Raw genomic sequence first — 19,754 nt, 5'->3', positions numbered from 1 at the left:
TGCGATGAGCAGCCATTTCCTTCTTTCACTTTACAGCTCTATTTCCTGAAGGCTTTGCGGGGCAATGCAACACTAGTAGAAAAAGAATCCAGCCACATAACCATTACCACCACTACCAACAAAACAATATCATGATACTTATGGTTCTTGATTCACTCTAGCTTATTCCAGCCTACCTACATCAATGCACCGTCTATTTATCGGCGCGATCCTGTGAGGGCACGTGACTACAATAAATCAGAAAAATGACTACTAGCTTGACTTCAGGAAAATATTTCGCAGGATTTCCTCCATTACCAGACATGCTTTTCTACCTAATGCTTTCATAAGTAGCATTTTTGTCTNACTGACAAATGCAACATTTAAGACAGAAGAGGAAGAACATTTGACATGAAATTTTCTGGCGTCTCAGAAAAATGATTTGGAATAAGCTAGTTTGTGAGAGAGAGGTCCATCTGATGGTGGACTAAAGAGACCCTATGGATTCTAAGCAACTTCTTTGAAGGTCAAATGAAGGGAATGCATCTCCAGTCCTGACCCCATCCCTTCACACTGGCCGGCAAGGTGATAATCCAGGACATGTACCAATGTAATATTTAAGATGAAACAGGAGAAATGCCCATGGATATGAAATAAACGTATGGGTCATGGGCATTTGACCCATACGTATGGTTTATGAAATAAACCATCTGTAAACCATAAATCATCTGGGACAAAAATATGTAAAAATTTCTGGAAATCCAAATCCAGTAACTGAGAAGAAGTCCTCACAGCCACTCTGGTGGGTATGCTGTTCTTAACTCTTTACAAACCGGCATCCTCTAAACCGCTCTCTCCACTGCCACATGGTAATGAGAGTAACAGTGATGTATCAGTAATGTTCTCTGGCTGCAGGAAGACAGTTCAGCAGAGGAGCCAGGCTTCCGCCACATGTTGGCGATAGCATTCCTGTAGCAGGGAAAGGGCCCTGTTGCAGCCGTCCTCACACTCAGGTAGCACATGCTTTTGTAAAAGGAAATTGTAAATAGGAAAGTGTTTCTGGGGAATGTTCCCAGCACAGGGACCTTTGGAAAGACGCTGCGATGAGCAGCCATTTCCTTCTTTCACTTTACAGCTCTATTTCCTGAAGGCTTTGCGGAGCAATGCAACACTAGTAGGAAAAGAATCCAGCCACATAACCATTACCACCACTACCAACAAAACAATATCATGATACTTATGGTTCTTGATTCACTCTAGCTTATTCCAGCCTACCTACATCAATGCACCGTCTATTTATCGGCGCGATCCTGTGAGGGCCTGTGACTACAATAAATCAGAAAAATGACTACTAGCTTGACTTCAGGAAAATATTTCGCAGGATTTCCTCCATTACCAGACATGCTTTTCTACCTAATGCTTTGATAAGTAGCATTTTTGTCTATTTATTAAAAATATTCCACGGCATGAGGATGGTTTCTCCGCACCCCTGCCCTCTCTCCACAGTCCCCGTTCTTCACTTATGATACCCTGGCCTTCCCAGGAGACTAATCTTACATAAGGCATGTAGAGAAGATGCTGTCTCTAACTCTCTGCTAGTATTTCCAAAATCACATGCCAGGACCGATCCCACAGGCTAATAAGAAAAATCCTCCCAAACAAGAGTACAGTTTTTTTTAGTCTAACCAATTTGCCAAGTGGTCTCAATAAAAAGAATCACATTGTTATCCTAAGTATTAGTGATGGTTATCTTTATGCTCACTAGCCCAGATATTTTATATGTAGAGGTCATAGTAATTGTCTTACTATCACTAGCCCAACTTCTGTTCTTGTAGACACCAGATTCCTGTGGTTAAATGTCTTTGGTTAAGTTTGTCCCCAACATCACTAACTGCTATAAGTCCTGAGTGGTTTGGACACACCATCCACAATCAAAGAGCTGGGTGAGGACCTCACACAAGGCAGAGCACCAGGACAGCACTGCCCATCATTCTCTCCTTCCTCGTGTGATTTCACACAAGGCTTGAGTCTCTTCCACTAAGCTGAATGGAGAGCTGAGGTGTTTTTCTGGGTCTTGGCTAGGATAAGAGTTACACTGCTGGGCTATCTGCATAGCCCCAGGTCCTTCCACTGCCCTTAGGAACATGTCTTTGTTTCTCTTGCAGTGAGTTGGCTTCTGGAACACTGAAAACATAGGGAGGTGACTCTACGGGTTCTTGTAGAGACGAAATTCTCATCTCCTCTGACATGGGTTCTTTTTCAAACTGGCCAAACGGTTATGGCAGAATGAGTGGCCAGAATGGAAAGGAAAGCAGGGCCCCCACCACTGCAATCTAACAAAGAACTTAATACAGGAGGCTAAAAGCAAAGGAATACATGTCTCACCAATTGACCCAGTAGTCCTGAGCCTGATCTGATAAGGTTGCCGGGCATTCCAAACAACAAGATAGTGCAGGAGGCGGATAGCCACTGAAAGTCAGTGTGTTATCATCTCCACTAGTTCGGAAAAAGAAAGCCTTGAGACTGTGTGTTCATCCCAAGGCCTGGAAGGGAGAAAGGGAGGGGGGCAACAATGCCCAATGGAAAAAAAGACCCATAAAGCAACTTTGGTTAAATGCTTGCCTCCCATCTCACATGCAAAATGAACAAATAGAGCCTAGAGCAAGATAAGGTTCGGGCTAACAGACCCCCATACCTACATTTGGGTAGTCACATTTCCCTGGGGCGGGGCGCGGGGGTGGAGCTGGCACCACCATTACCTGTCCATCAAAATGTAACTCCTTCACCCCCATGCCACCAACTATTTGTCCTCAGAACAAAGAACTCATGCTCTTGGCTCCACTGGCTCTTTCTATCACACAGTGGGTGAGGGGCCAGGGACCCTGGCCAGCTGGTGTCTAGCTAGGAGGCCCCTGGCCACCCTGCTCTTAGCCACCCTTGCTTTTGTTCTCCCATGCAAATGTAGCACTAATACTTTGCTTGCACACTAATAGGTGTGCTGACCTGTGAGTTTCTCCTGTGACAAAACCATGTCTTAACCATGTGCTGGGGTGAAGAGTTATAGAATGCCTTCGTGAATGACACTCTACAGTGCCATTTTTTGTATAAGCCAGGCAGCTGGGGGCCTGCCCAGAGGTACCAGGCCGTCCAGAAATGAGAATGGAATTACAAAAGTCAGAAGAAAGTTTTTCCTGGTTTCTTTGAGCCTGAAAAGTACAATCTATTGGAGAGGAAGTTTCAGTGGGTGTAAACAAGGAACATTCAGCAATCTGAGTAAAGCCACTGTCCTGGGAGCTCACTGCTGAGCCAGATGGGGAAGTGCCTGGGGAGGACAAGCAAGTGCTTAATTTTGAGAGTAATAACTTCTGAGTGTTTTGGTTTGTGGCCCTACTATTGCCACCTCAATCCCCATGACCTAACCCTGGTCAAGAAGCTTTTGCCCCTCCATTTGCAAAGACTTTTGCTGCTGGAGATCATTTTTCTCTCCATCCAAGTGACCAGCTCTCTAGCTAGTTTAATTTTGTTTCTTTGAAAATATCTTCCTGAGAATAGACTTCCAGCCAGTATGGAGGCATAAGTAAATATACTTTGCTTCCTCGCACAACCAAAAGAAGGCCAACAACAAATTTAAAAACAAAAACCAACAAGAACTGCCAGAAAATCAAACTGTATGGAAGTCCGTACAACCAAGCAGTTAAAGAAACATTCACCTAGACTGCTAGGAGATGTGGAAATGGGCGGCTGGAGCAGACAGAACGTGCACCAAAGCAGTGGACCAGGCAGGCAAGGCAAAGGCTGACAGACTGGGGGTCCCACATTCCTGTGAAAGTAACAACTGAGGAGTAAGACAGACCATGCTACCCAGGGTTCCAGCATGGGAAAATAAAGCCTCAAAACCTCTGGCTATATAATTCTGTGGGGGTTGCAGCAGTGGGAGAAACTTCCAGCCTCACAGAATTCTTCCCCCTCATAGAGGGACTCACAGGGTCCTAGAAATCCACCCACTCAGGAATCAGCACGAAAAAGAATTAGTCTGCTTGTGGGTAGCAGGGAAAGTGAGTGAAAGCAAGGTGAGAGCCCAGCAAGTAACACTGTTCCCTTTCTGACTCTTCCCCCCACATATACAGCCACACCACGGCAAAGTGGGTTTTCCCACCCTGGTGAATAACTAAAGCTCTGCCCCTTACAACACAACAGGTGAGCCAAGACAAAGAAATATGGCCCAAATGAAAGGACAGATCAATACTCCAGAAAAAGAACTAAGTGATGAGGAGATAGCCAACCTATCAGATACACAGTTCAAAAACATTGGAAATCAGGATGCTCACAGAAATGGTTGAGTATGGTAGCAAAAGAGAGGAAAAAGTGAAGGCTATGCAAAGTAAAATAAAGAAAAATATATAGGGAACCAACAGTGAAGGAAAGGAAACTGGGACTCAAATCAATGATTTGAATCAGAAGGAATGAATAAACATTCAACCAGAACAAAATGAAGAAACAAAAATTCAGAAAATGAGGAGAGGCTTAGGGACCTTCGGGACAACTTTAAACCTTCCAACATCCAAATCATAGGGGTGCCAGAAGGAGGAAGAAGAGCAAGAAATTGAAAACTTATTTGAACAAATGAAGGAAAACTTCCCCAATCTGGCAAAGGAAATAGACTTCCAGGAAGTTCAGGAAGCTAAGAGAGTCCCAAAGAAATTGGACCCAAGGAAGAATATACCATGACACATCATAAGTAAATTACTCAAGATTAAAGATAAAGAGACAATCTTAAAAGCAGCAAGAGAAAAGGAGATAATTACCTATAAAGGAGTTCCTATAAGACTATCAACTGATTTCTCAAAAGAGACCTTATCTTATACGCAAGAAGGGGCTGGAAAGAAGTATTCAAAGTCATGAAAGGCAAGCACCAACATCCAAGATTACTCTATGCAGCAAAGCTATTATTTAGAACGGGAGAGGAGATAAAATGCTTCCCAGATAAGGTAAAGCTAAAGGAGTTCATTATCACCAAGCCCTCATTATATGAAATGTTAAAGGGACTTATCAAAGAAAAAGAAGAAGATCAAAACTAAGAACAGTAAAATGACAACAAACTCACAACTATCAACAACTGAACCTAAAAACAAAAACAAACTAAGCAAACAACTAGAACAGGAACAGAATCACAGAAATTGAGATCACTTGGTGGGCTACCAGTGGGGGAAGGGGTAGATAGAGAATGTGGGAAAAGGTACAAGGAATAAGAAGCATAAATGGGAGGTACAAAATACACAGGAGAGATTAAGAATAGTATAGGAAATGAGGAAGCCAGAGACCTTATATGTATGACCCATGGACATGAACTAAGAGGGGGGGCATAAGGGAATGCTGGATGGAGGAAGGGTACAGGGCAGAGGGAGATAAAGGGGAGAAAAAACTATAATAGCAGAATCAATAAAATATACTTTAAAAAAAGAAAATGTCTTCCTGAGGTAGATCAGTTTGGAGGGCTGGTCATCGATGTTGGGTGGGCTCTAGGCCCCTGCCTCTTGGAATGCCTGAGGGCATCTGCTGGGTGTGGGTGGGGTATATGTGTGCAAATGTATCTGAATCAAAGGGCTGGTTCCAAGGATGATTATGTGAGGACATGTGACTATAGAATGCCACAGAAAAGGCCATTGGCTTGGATTTAGAGAGAAGCTTCACATGATTTCCTTCACGAACAAGTAAGCTTTTCTTCTTAGTATTTTTACTGGTGGCATTTTTCTTGATATGTACCTGTAACAAAACTGTTTAAAATACACCCTACTCTCTTCCTGTAAGGGTTAATTCTCTTTTATATGCTCCTCATCTTTCTGTGAGAGAATTGCATCACAGCTGGACTTGCAAAGCTTTTTCTGGCAAAACTGCCTGAGAGAGGAAAGCTATGATCTAGATACATGGTGCTGGACTCCAAGCAGCGCTGTCTTCCCCTCGGGCTTTTCGAAGCATCAGCTGCAGCTGTGGACAGACAGCTGGGCATGGTCATGCCACATGGCGCCAGCATGGTGCTGCAGCGGGGCCTTTCTCTACAGCACTGTGACGGCCACAGGCTTAGATTCAAGGGGTCATTGCATTTGAATGTCTTCCTGTTTAGAACGGACTAAGCCAGAGTCAGTCAGGGTTAAATGACCACCTCAGGCTAGTCGAGGTCATCATCACCAAGGGTTAAGACAGAGGTGCTTCTGCTCCCCTGACCAAGGTTCTTTACCAAGTCCCTACAGGGGATGGAGCATCAACATCCCCATTGAGCTCATTTTCCAGGATGTCATAGGAGAAGTCAGTCATTTGTAAGCAAGAGATATTGGAGGCATTCTCTCTAGTATCACATCTCACTGAAACCTCTCCAAAGAGCAGGGTGATTTCTTCTTCAAATATTCTACAGCAATTTTCAATCAGAAATAGAGTAAGCAGAATAACCTTTTTTTGTAAATTCACTTTCTAGTTCTGGGCTGAAGGGAGTAAGAGGTTAAAGAATGCTTTGAGCGATACACATTGCTAAATTAAATACAGTTGTCTGATATACCGGGGAATGTCACTTGACGCTGCATAATACCCCCAAAAGGTACCTAAGGAGAGTAACATTGGCTCTTGGATCTGGTCTAACAGCCTTTGAATTGTATTTATTTTTTCTTCATCATTACTTTGATCCATTACACAGACCCAGTGATGACAGAGATCTGACGACAAAATACTTCCAGAAATGTTTTGTAGAAAATCCTTAAAACAGATGCTATTACGAAAATAGATTTACAGTCTAGGTGTACCTGAATTCCAGAACTGTTTCTCTTTCAGCTCTCTGTAAGATTTCACACTGACTGAAGATGCCTTTTGTGAGGGGTCCTTTCCGATTAAGAAAAAAATCGTGTATCTGAGACAGGCTTGGACAGATTATCATTTTCACAAATATTTGGCAGAGACACTGCAAAGAGCCGTCCTGGCATAGGAGAGGTGGTAACATGGGCGAGTTAAAATGCCCACTTTGTATCTTCTCCTTTTAAATGTCTTCTGACCCGAGTCCCTCAGCTGCTGGGCTGCAGCCAGGCGGCTGGGCTTCAGGGTGAACCTGCGCTGCATCTGCTGGGGCAGCTGTTCCATGAGGAAGGACACTCGGAGGTTGGGAGGGCTGGTGGAGTCCTCTGATCCCTGTGTCAGGAGTGCAGAGTCCCCAAGGTGGCTCATTTTAACTCCGCAGAACTATTCATGCTCAATAAGTGGACATGGTTCTTCTTCTTTGCCAGAACTGACCCAGAACTGGTGCTCTCTCTCAGAGCTGGTCATCCCTAGCATTGGTAGTGATATGTTGATACATCATTCACTGTGTCTGAATTCCTTATTGTTATAATTTTATTTTTCTAAAGATTTTATTTATTTATTTAGAGAGGAAGGGAGGGAGGAAGAGAGAGAGACAAACATCAATCAGATGCCTTTCATACACGCCCCAACAGGGGTATAGGCCCGCAACCTAGGCATGTGCCCTGACCAGGAATTGCACCAGTAACGTTTCACTTTGTGGGACAACATTCAACCAAATGAGCCATGCTGGTCAGAGCATTATTGCTGTAATTTTAGAACAGGCACAACGGCCAATAACCTTAGTGAAGATTTTGAGGGGAATGCTCTTTGGATAGTCTTTCTCTTTCTCTAGACTGATGTGTCTCTGAAGGAGAGAGAGCCATTTGTCCTTCTGCTCTGGGGAGCTGTTCTGGGGAACACCAAGTTCACTGTGGGTCAGCCCAGGACTGAGGATCTGATGGCATCAGCCCTGCCTTCTCCTGCTTCATCCACACAGCTCGTATCCACGCCACTTACTAGTATTTTTCATCTTAAAGTTTTTGTTGTATGATTTTGGCTACAACCAACAGATCATTGAACAGGAAAAGATGCTGCTCCTGCCTCTGCAGGCCCCTTTTGAGTTCTAAAGGCCATTACATAGCAGAGTCCTACTGGAGCACATGGATGATGATAGAAATGCACACATGTGTCCAAGCAGGCAGAGAGGCCTTTCCTTGATAAAAAGGCTGTTTTTGCAAGGCTTTATCCTGGGAGGAAATGGAACACTCCTCCTCCTTTCTGTTAGTGCTTTCATTTTCTTCATTCTGGGAGGCTGATTCCTGCTGGACACCACCAGCCCTGATGACCTGGGAGCTGACCTTTTGGTCAAGAGACAGGGTGTGCCCCAGGGGCCCTGGGAAGGACCCAGGGTTCCAATATCTTGAGGGGCTGGGGAAAAGTCCCAATCCTGGCCTCACTCCCCAGCTGGGGAGTGGGGCTGCCTGGCTACCAGACAGTGTATGGAGAGGAAGACTGAGGCTGCTGGGTCCCCTCAAAGAGCAATTAGACTTAAATGCAAAGAGTAGGCAAACAGTACCAGGGAGATTTGAAAGAAGGCAAAGGGTACAGGGCGGGGAGGGGGGAGGTGATTTAGGTAATGGTGGTCCTGCTGGTCTGGTCCTGAGGGCAATTAAGGTAGAAAGTTCTACAATTAGAACTAACAGAAAAACCCTCAAGCCTCCAGCATTAAACAAGGGCCTGATCAGTGTGCATGCCCTGGTGTCAGGCAGGGAGGGTGCATGTACCTAGCAGGTCTGCTGCTGGGTGATGGCTCCAGCAAGGGACCATCTCAGTGACACTCAGCCGGGCCAGCTCAGTGTCCTTACTTTCTTGCTGCAAGTGTTTCTAGTGTAGACACACCTGTTAGTGAGAAGGATCGCCCAGGCTGCCTCCTACAGTTGTCTGCTTGGGGACATTGTTTCCATGAAGAAAACTGCAGCCCAGGAGGAGATTAAGGCAGTCATTTCTGTGGGACCAGAGTCCAGGGAAAAGAATGCGCAGATGTCAGACGGCCCCGAGAGCAGACAAGGGCTCCTAGAGTCGCTCTCTCCTGTGCTGGTGTCTCCTGTCCAGGCGCTGTACTAAGCACCACTGGCAGGAGGGCATTGCAGCACTGAGTACCTGCCAGTGCCAAGGCCAGCCCTGCCTTAGGCCGAGATATCCATTCTTCAATCTCTGCTCAGCTATGATTGGCAATTAAAACTATTTAAGATACATAACTACTTCCCATCTGTGTTCGATACAGTCGGATTGCACCTGCCCTGCTGGCATAAAACATGTAGTTATGGCAGGAGAGTAATGGTGGAGGCAGGTATTCCCACCCTTGTGACTGTTCAGATTCAATAGCTTCTACTAATAAATCCCTCAGGATGAGGACCACAGAGTATCCTCAGAGAAGTCACCCTGGTTAGTATGAAGATCGGACACTCCATGCACATCATGGCTTCTGGTGAGGAAGACACAACACTGCTCCTGGAGTCAAAAGACCCAGGTTAAAATCTTAGCTCCAGGCTTATTTCTGAAAAAATATCCTGCATATTACCTAAATTCTTAAACCTTAATTTGCTCACACAAAGTTCAATGAATATCTGTACTACCTCACAAGGCCGCTGTAAAGTTCAAGTGAGAAAATATATGAGTAAATGTTTTAGAAACCACTAAATATGATATGAAAATAAAGTATGGTTTTTTAGATTACTAAAAAAAGTTATATTACATTCTTTCACAACAATAAAATTAAGTAAAAACTGTATAACAATAAATATTTAGTTAAACCCTATATATCTGGAAATAAAACTACACCTTTAAAAATAATTCATGGTTGTTAAAGAGCCAATACAAGAAAATGTACAAAGTATTTTGAACTGATATGAAAATCAAAATATAACATCAATATTTGTACAATGCAGCTAAAGGAATGGTAAGTAGAAATTTTTATATGCATAAGTTAGGAAAGAAAATCTACAATTCCATCCGAGGGAACTAGAAAAGCAAGAACAAAAGTAGGAGAAAGTTATTAACAAAGATATGAGTAGACTAGGTTATACTAAAGAGATAGATAATAGAGAAAATTAACTAAGTAAAAATCTGGTTCTTTGAGGAAAATCAACAACATTGATTGAGTCCTCTATTAAGACTCTCACGAGAGCCCTGGCTCATGTGGCTCATTGGTAGGAACATCATGCCATCCCATATACTGAAGGGTCATGGGTTTGATTCCCAGTCAGGGCACATACTCAAGGTGTGGGTTTGATCCCCAGTGGGGGCATGTATGAGAAAGCAACCAATGTTTCTTTCTCTCTCTCTCTCTGAAAGCAAATGAAAAAAGTCCTCAGGTGAGGATTTAAAAAAATAAGAATTTTCATGAGAAAAGGAGAGACAACATGAATAACATCAGTAATGATGTTTAAAGTGCAGGGATTTGCCACCACAGACTGTACACATTAAAAGAATAAGAGAATACTATAAACAACTTCAGGCTCACAAATATGACAACTTATGTGAAACGGACAGATTTCTTGAAAGATGCAACTTAAAAAGTTGGCACACAACCTTCTCCTGCCCCCCAGAAAGGCTGAACAAACATTTTACGTCAAGCCAAGAAACTGTATCTGTTACCCGAAACCGAAACCCTAGGTGTAGGGCTTCACTGAGGGGCTGGCATTGTCTTCCATGAATCGTGAATCGGCTTCCCTTGGGGCATCACGGCCTGTGCCCTGTGGGAGGTGAGTGGGGTGTGTGGTGGGCGAGTGGAGCAGGTGCACAGGGGGCTGCAGCAGGACAAGGCTCATGCACAGGACCTCGAATCCCTGGTTAAAAAACCCCTCGACCTTGTTGCAGCCATCAATTTAACAGCAGCCACAAAACAAGTGGGAGAAAGGGGACTCTGAGGATGAAAGACAAGTGCTTTCACTGAGCACCAGGAACAGTGTCAGTGAACTGAGGAAACGCATCCACATTACTTCTCCTAAGGAACAGAATGCAGGGCAGAATAAAAGCACTAAGAGAAAGAAGCCGATCCTGAACCAGCGGCCACTGATTTTCAATTAAATGAATCTCTACATAGCAAGGTATATGATTAAATCAAGTAGAGTTTTATTCTATTATGATCAGTCCCTAATTATGTTACATAATTTTTATTTTAAAGAAGGGTAACCAATGAATGCTCAGTGTCTTATACCTACTGGTACTTTTCACGTAACTTTGATCCATCACCTTCCTACCCCCTCCCTTCTTTGCACTTTCAGGAAACCCTTCTACCATCTGGGGGAATGAGTCCCCATTACTCAGCCAGTTCACAGAAACGGGGAGAGAAGGCTCCAGAGGACAGGCAGCACCCAGTTTCCTCCCCCAGAGGCTTCCTGCTGCCCCCCCTGTGGGTGGTAAGAAATCTATCCATGCTGGTTGGCAGCTTTTGACCCTGTCTACAAATTCCCCAGTCTGATGACTTTCGATAAAGGGAAGAGCTTGTTCTTACTAAAATGTTGAATGTTGATACTCTCTCTGACTTTGAGCAAGAAAAAAAGGCAATTAAACTTAAGTAAGCCTAATTAATGATCGTCTCACATCAGCTCTTTTATAGCTATGGCACAGGTGGCAAACACAAGGCCCACAGGCCAAACCCGGCCCTCCACCTTCTTTTATCCTGACAGGCACCTTGTTTTTGCCCGGTGGCAGCACCGAGCTCTTGCTTAACTGTTAAGGAGCAGTTACATTTATACAGTCCTAAAATTTCATTCAGCCCTTTGAAGGCAAGTGCAAGGCTGATATGGCCCCCAGTGAAAATGAGTTTGCCACCCCTGGCATATGGCTTTTATTTTTATAATTTGTCCTTCTATTTATCTCCCCTCCAGAAGGGAAGGGAGGGAGAGACAGAAACACTGATTGGTTGCCTTGTGCAGGCCACGAACTGGGTACCTGGTCCACCACCCAGGCATGTGCCCTGATTGGGAATTGAACTCGTGACCTTTTGGTTTATGGGACAATGCTCCAACCAACTGAGCAACATCAGTCAGAGCCATATTAACATTTTTAAAAGGCTCTTGGTTTGGGCTCTGAACTATACAGTTTCTTTATGGTGTCAGTACGACTCCCTCTGAGAGGGTATCAGCATCAGCCACACACTCTTCACCTTTTTGCAACCAATGGGTTTTGATGTTGAGTCTAGTTACCTCACCCCTTCCTTATTTTGAACACCATTTGGAGGACTTTTGTTGTCTTTCCTACCAGCTGGCCAGAGTGGTTCATAACTTTAAGTTTTCCAAGAGAAATAATCTCTGTCCATCTTCCCATCTAGAAACTTCCCTGAAAAAAAATTGATGATTCAAACAAATGAGTAACTGGTAAATCTCTGGAACTTCACCTTCAAATAGAATTTAAATCCAAGGATCTCAGAACTAGAAAGTGAATTTTGTTTCTCACCCCCAAGCCTGTGACAATGTATAGATATTTGCTTTGCTTTATACAGCCAAAGGGTCCTTATGATGAACTTCTCAAACCAGTAGCATTCTGGTCAAAGGTAGCTTGATTGTGCCATAATCAGAACAGAAATAGCAAGCAGTTACTATTTTTTTTTTAATTTTTTGACTTTGGTTGTATTCTTACCCTTTATTGGGAACAGATGGCAATATTACAGTTTTGAATTAAATAAAAAAACAAGGGCATGAATTATAGGAGTAATTGATTTTCCAGTTCAGGATTAGGAAGGAGGACAGGTGCAAGATCTACAAGAGAATCACATTACTCAGCCACCAAAGAGTTTGGGCTTCAACTTCTTAATGACTGCTGGAGAGCCAGGCTCGTCCACCATTTTCGTCCTAGCAAACTGGAATATACACTATTTTTCAAACTAATTGTAGATATCAGAGAGAACTCCAGTCTGACTCATGAATTGATCTGGATGGTACCATATGGTCTGTCACTGACTGAAACATGAAGGTGTGACCCATGACTATACACAGAGATAACTGGAACTGAATTGAGGACACAGAAATCAAGCAATCCATCAGTCATTTGATGTTTGACAGTGCTGACAACAATGAAAAAGGGTTTTTTCAACAAATAGTGCTAGGAAACTGACTATCCACCTAGAGTTCAAATTGGACCTTTACCTCACATCACATTCAATAATTAACTCACATAAATAAAAGGCCTAAATATAGGGGGGGAAAGCATTAGCTCTCAAAGAAAATGGGGCTGAATCTTCATGACCTAGGATTTAGCAAAGCATAAGCAATGAAAAATAAATAAATGAAATCTCCTCAAGATTAAAAACTTTTGCGCATCCAAAGAAGCTAAATACAGAGGAAAAATACAGCCCACAGAATGGAAGAAAATAGTTGTGCATTATATTTCCTATAACTCTGTTATCCAGAACATACAAAGAACTTTTATAACCTATCAAAAACAAGACAAATGACTAAATTTTAAAAATGAACTTGAACAGTCCCTTCTCCAGAGAAGACATATCAATGGTAAACAAGCACAAGAAAATATGTTCAATGTCATTAGTCACAATGTAAATGCAAATTAAAATCACAATGCAATACCCCCTTCACAGACTAAAACTGTAATTGAGAAAACTAAAAATAACAAGTGTTGACAATGATACAAAGAAATTGGAACCCTTAAGCATTGCTTTTGAAAATGTAAAATGGTGCAGCCTCTGTGTATAATAGTTTGGTATTTCCTCAAAAAATTACCAAAGGGTTCAACAGCTCCACTTATAAATATGTATATATCCTGAGAATTGAAAACTGGTGATGAAATAAACTTACAGCAGCAATATTCACAAAACCAAAAGGTAGAAAGTATTCAAATGCCCATCAACAGGTAAATGAATGAACAAATGTCACCAATCCATAAACTGAATTCCTATCCTGCATAGCGTAGGAATGAAAATGGTGGCTGCACCATTTTGCTGCACCAAAAACAGTACAGAGACTCCTCAAGCACTGAAACAGAGATTTCACATATGATCCTGCAATTCCACTTAAGGGTTCATAACCAAAACATTTCAAACCAGCACCCAGGACACCCTATGCCCATCACATGCTCGGTGGAGTCACAGTGAAATATTCATCTCCAGGTCTTGACTCTTTCATCAGGCAACCCATTTGGCCCACACAAGCTGACCAGAGCAGAGATGCAGAATTCCGCCCAAGGACTCTCCTGGACCATTAACCTCAAGACACCCCCTTGCTTTTCACACACTTGCTGGAGCCAGGAGAGACTCTGTCTCCAGATTTCTCCTTGGCTGTTCACCCAGAACCCTTCAGCCCCTCACAAGCTGTATGAAGAAGGGATAAATAATTCACCTCTAGTTCTCTCCTAATCCCTTACCTGAATATCCACTCTGCCCTTCACACATTTGATAGGAACCAGATGGTAATTCCCCACCAGCTCTCTACTACCTCCTTATTCAGGCACCCTCTTTAGCCCCTAACATGCTGACTAGAGCACAGATGGAGAAATACTGAAGCATCCAGGTCTGTTCTAGCCTTGTTCTCCAGGCACCCACCCTGCCCTTTATGCAATGGAGAACCAGAATGGAGATTTCACTGCCAGGTCTCTACTACTTTATTTCCTAGGCATATGCTCTGCTTCTCAATACCTGGTTGGAGCTGAGATAGAATATTAGTGTCTAGATCTCGCATAAACCCTTATTCCAGGCAGGATCCTCTGTACAATTCACATACCAGATACATGGATCCTACCAAAAAACATGCCTATAAATGAGGGCTCCTGATGGATAAGTGGCATCAAGTATGTTTTAAAAACAGCCCTGCCTGGGTGGCTCAGTTGGTTGGAATGTCATCCTGTACACCAGAAAGTTGCAGGTTTGATTCTCAGTCAGTGCACATGGGTTGATTGTGGGTTTGCTCCTCAGTTGGGGGCATGTATGGGAGGCAACCAATCAGTGTTTTTCTCTCCCCGCCTTCCTCTCTCTCTAAAAATGAGTCACAAACATATCCTCAAGTGAAGATTATTAGACATATCCTCTATTATTAAACAGAGCTTAATAGCCATTTTACACAGGCTTTTCACACAAACCATACTTAAGGGTATAGTTACCACTGATCCCCATACTTCTTCCCACATTGAACTGACTAATGATGACATCTAGATTGAGGAGAGTACAGAAGAAATGACAAAACTGGACAAACACTTGTGGAGTAGAGCAGAGCACAGCTGAGCTGTCTCCCAGGACTGCCTTACCCTAGGTGCTCCTCACAGCCATGATGCTTCACTATTGCAAAGTAGCAGTACTGAGCTATTCCATAGCTGTGCTGCTTCATAACTCAACTGTAACAATATTGAGCTGCTCAACATTTCTCAGTCCTACTGTATCACAATTGAGCTATTTGCATTGAATACAACTTCCTTCTTCACTGCACCCCGACCTGGAAATTCCTATTGGCTGTGACAATGACCAATGGTCGGTAGACGCCAGACTTCAGAACTAGACTGGACCTCAGACACAGACCCTGGACTATGAAACCTGAACTCTGGAGTGGATCCTGAGCCAAAACCTGGACCTCAGACCCTATGCCCCAAACTCAAAAGCCGACAATGGACCCTGAATGCCAGATACCAGATTCCATACACCAGACTCTAGACTCAGAGCTGCACAAGGACCCCACACAGGAACCCAGGACATAAAGCCACACTCAAAAGAGACCCCAGATGCTAGGCACACAGATGAATACAGATTTGACACCAGATCACAGAACCTGGAGATGGAACTATCTGTCGCCAACACCCCATAGGCAGACTCCGGAGCTGATGCTGGACACTGGACCCCAGGTTGCTAGATGCAAACAGACCCATGACTCAATAAAGAAAACTCATGACTCTCTAAGTCCAAGCAGCTAGCTTCACAAATATTTTTTCATGCCAATGTAGATGTAGAAGAGAGAAAAATTAACTCACAGCACTTCTAAATTCTACCAAAAGCTGCAGAAATAGACCAGGAAAGTTGAAAAAACAAGAATAATGCTCACCTTTGCCGGACGATGCTCATGATCTCTCAGCTGCAGCTGTCTCCAGAACTTAGCAGTGTCCCAGACATTAATTTCACATGGCAGACTCATCAGTACTATGTGGGACGAAAAAAAAGTAGTTATTTTCCTCACACCTTGTAAGTTCTAATACCTGGGCTAATAATCAAATTAATATAATCAGATTAACAGAAGAAATTCAAAGTTTAATATATGTGAAGGTGAATTTCTATACAAATGACTAACAAAGACGAGGCAATACTGGGTAGACAGAACATTCTGGAAAATGGGGGAACAGGGTCTTAGACCTTAGAGGTGAAATGGGTGTTATACAGGTAATTTTTTAAAATCCTCATGCAAGGACATATTTTCATTGTTTTTCGAGAGAAAGAGAAACAGCAATGTGACTGAAGCACCAATTGCTTCCTCCTGTACATGCCTGGACCAGAAACCACATACGCCCAAACAGGGGATCAAACCTGCAACCTAACTATATGCCCTGACTGAGAATCAACCTGTAACCTTTTAGTTACTGGATGACACTCCAACCAACCAAGCCACACCAGCCAGGGCATATGACAGGTTACGTTTTGTTAATGCCAAAAACAACAGGACATGGGGTTGAGTAAGGTAAGTGGGTCAACAAATGCCTGTTTAGAGTCTGAATTTCTAAAGCTAAGAAGATTATGATAAAGTTCTGTAGTTAAACCAGGTTTCTCCAACTAAATATCTTAGGAAGAAATGAGATGAGAATTATAGATTCTTTCTCAGTCTTTTGTTTCTTAACAACAAGCTTAAAATCAACATGCCAGCACAAAACTTTGGCTCTCTCTATTCCCATTTTTGAAACTTTAAATAAAAGTTTCACACCCACACCCTGGCTGGTGTGGCTCAGCAGATTGAGTGCCAACCTGCGAACCAAAGGGTCACTGGTTCGATTCCCAGTCAAAGGCACACGCCTGGGTTTCAGGCCAGGTCCCCAGTAGGGGGTGTGAAAGAGGCAACCACACGCTGAAGTTTCTCTCCCTCTCTTCCTCCCTTCCCCTCTCTAAAAATAAAATAAATAAAATCTTTAAAAATTTTATACAAAGATGAACACTAGATGGCAGTGTGTGCCATGTTGAAAGCATTCCCACAGTGAGCCAGTACCAGCCCCACTTACATCAGCTCTGGATCCTCTTAAGTTTGGGGAAGAGAATTACCCAAGAAAACACTCCTGTCACACAGCTCTGGGACTGCACCAGAGAGAGTAAGGAGTATGTCATATCAGCTGTGGGTTCTGTGAGGGTGGACAGGGGTCCCTCTCTGAGATAATAGGGGTTCCTATTCAATCAGCACTTGGTCCTGTGAGTTCAGTAAAAGTCCCATCTGAGAAAAACTAGGTCTTGTTGCATGAATTTTGGATTCTGTTACTATGGGAAGAACTCCCATGGAGAGAGTAGTGGGCCCTACCACTATTGGTATATGAGATATCCTGAGCGTGGGAAGATGTAAGGTGCCTTGGGGGATTCCCGGGTCCTTGCAAAATGGTAAGAGCAGAGGCTTAGTAAATAGGTGCTACTCCCAAGAAGTACACAAAATGGCAGCAGGGAACATTTCCTGGCAGTGTGCATCTGAGTGTGAGGAAGTCTTCCACTCTGAGAGCAGAGAGGGTCCTGCCCCATCAGCTCTGGGTTCTCTGAGTGTTAGGATGGGTTCCGCCTGAGAGTTAGGGATCCTGTCATGTGAGCTCTGAGTCCTGTAAGGGTGGGGTGAGTTCTCTCATGAAAGATGGGGATCCTTAAACATTGGCTCTGTTTATCTAGTATGGAATGTGGAGAGACTCACCTGAGAGAATATGGGGAATCCTTTGACATCATCTCCAGATTCTGTGAGGGTGGGGAGGAGTCCAGCCTGAAAGAGTAGAAGCACCTGTGACATTAGCCCTGAGTCCTGTGAGTGTGGAGAGGGGTCTCATCCTATAAAAGCATGGTGCCCTGTCATATCAACTGTATCCTGTGAGTGCAAGGAAAGGCCTTTCCCTGAGAGATTTGGGGGTCATATCACCTCTGGTTTTTGTGAGTGACATGGGGGATCCTTCCCTGCAATAGCAGGAGGTCTGGTCACATCACCTGTGGATCCTGTAAGAGCAGAAATAGGTCCTTTCCTGAAAGAGTTGGGAGTCATGTCACATCACCTCTGGGAAAGTGGTGGGTCCAAAAACGTCACAAATGACGATTTACAACTATTTTCAGACGAGATCGGGCACGTTCAGGGTGGTATGGCTGTAGACTACAACTATTTTCAAAGATGATCAAAGGAGAGAAATTACACAGAAGTGTTTTATAGAATAAACACTAACCTATGGATTACAAATAGGAATTAAGGTGTTAATCTAATGGCACACACTTTGACTAATTTTTCTAAAGGCAGTAATAACAAGTCCCTAAGAAATGATTTATTTATCTTATATGAAAATTCTAGAACGAGAAGGGAGAGGAAGACAAGAGATAGAAAATTAAATAAGCAAAATACAAAGAAAATAAAACCTCTTTTGCCTGGAAAATTATTCCTGAAAAATATTTTTGAAACACTACCCTGTGTATAGTGAATACAACACAGTTTGTCCACTGCATGCATGATAGGTAGAGCACTATTCTAGGGGTGTGGAAGGGGACAGGCTGACAGACAGGAAAAAACAGGCTCTTTCTTGTGCTCAAGGAATTTATAATCTATTGGCTAAGGCAATGTATAACTGTCAATGAAGTGCCACAAAGGTACAAGTTCCTGACTTCCACATCTCAACTGCTTACCTGAGTGCTAACTGTATGTGGATGTATCATAGAAATCTCAAGGTTAATAAGTAAAAACCTTAATTTATAGTTTCCCCTTAACCTTTTGTACTTTTCTCCATTTCAGTAAATGATACTATTCTCCATCAATAGCTCATGCCAGATACCTAGGAATAACCCTTCATTCCTGTTTTCCCCAAGTCCCATATAGCACCCATAGGTAAATGCTGGAGTCTGTTTTCATAACTAAAAACCATCATTCACTCTCCATCACATATTCTGCCACCACCTTAATACAAAACCTCATCATCTCCTGCTTATGTTGCTGCATTAGGCTCCTAAGTGGTCTGGTCTCTTCTGATCTCTCCAGACTCAAATCATACAACTGTACTTTCTGAATATATTCCAGAAACATTGTTTTTTTCTTAGGTTCTTGACCATGAAGATGCCTCAGGGCCTTTGCACAACCCATTCACCCTGTAAGGTTCTTCCTTTCCTCTGTTGAATGGCTGGATAATTCTCATCTCTTAAGCCTCAATTTAAGTGTCAACTTCTCAGAGAGGCTTTCTCATACCAATCTAACACCAATAGGTCCCCCTGTTTTTCCTCTCAAGTCCATCCATCAAAGACTTACATTCCATAAGACAGGAGTCTCCCTTGTTAACCAGTGTAATCACAGCATCTAGCAGTTCTTGGTACAGAGGAGGGAAGCACTTAAAAACTATCTGCAAAATGAATAACTGGAGGTGAGGAAGGATGGTGTATTTTAGGAACTCAGAAAGATATTCTGTGTGGCTGGAACCTAGGGCTAGAGTGGTGAAAAAAGTTGGAGAGGTTGAGAAAGGCCAAATAACATCCCTGTAAACCACATTAAGGTGTTTAGACTTAAATATGAGGGAAAACCGCAGTGACTGAAAAGTTTTAAATTCGGAGTGCCCTAATCAGATTTGAGCTTTATCTGCCTGGCATTGCGGAGACTGGCTTGCAAGGTAACAAGAGAAGACTGAAAGAAGGAAAACCAGCTGGGAGGCTATTGTCATAGTTACACAGCAGACACTGCAACCGACTAGATGTGAGCGATAAGGAAAGAATCTGGAAACCTTTCCTGTTTCCGGTTTGCTCACACCGCTCAGTTAATCACTTTTCC

At 43.2% G+C, this 19,754-nt stretch overlaps 1 protein-coding gene and 1 pseudogene across 1 annotated transcript in view; both read right to left on the bottom strand.

Annotated features, from left to right (window-relative positions):
• Positions 1–17,790, bottom strand: part of DDIAS (DNA damage induced apoptosis suppressor) — a 43,381-nt gene extending 25,591 nt beyond the window's left edge. The window contains exons 1-2 of the mRNA XM_037042829.1: positions 17,664–17,790; positions 15,840–15,934 (exon numbers count right to left, since the gene is read on the bottom strand). Of these exons, the coding sequence (XP_036898724.1) occupies positions 15,840–15,859 (20 nt within the window). The 5' untranslated portion in view covers positions 15,860–15,934; positions 17,664–17,790. The remainder of the gene's footprint in view (positions 1–15,839; positions 15,935–17,663) is intronic.
• Positions 1,867–7,984, bottom strand: LOC118984762 (rho GTPase-activating protein 20-like; annotated as a pseudogene).
• Positions 17,791–19,754: the final 1,964 nt, after the last annotated feature.

This window comes from Sturnira hondurensis, unplaced genomic scaffold, assembly GCF_014824575.4.
Source record: "Sturnira hondurensis isolate 20B ecotype Veracruz unplaced genomic scaffold, ASM1482457v3 Scaffold0003801, whole genome shotgun sequence".
Lineage (NCBI taxonomy): Eukaryota > Metazoa > Chordata > Mammalia > Chiroptera > Phyllostomidae > Sturnira > Sturnira hondurensis.
The sequence above is the reverse complement of the archived record's forward strand: the minus strand, read 5'-3'. Positions and strand labels throughout refer to the sequence as shown.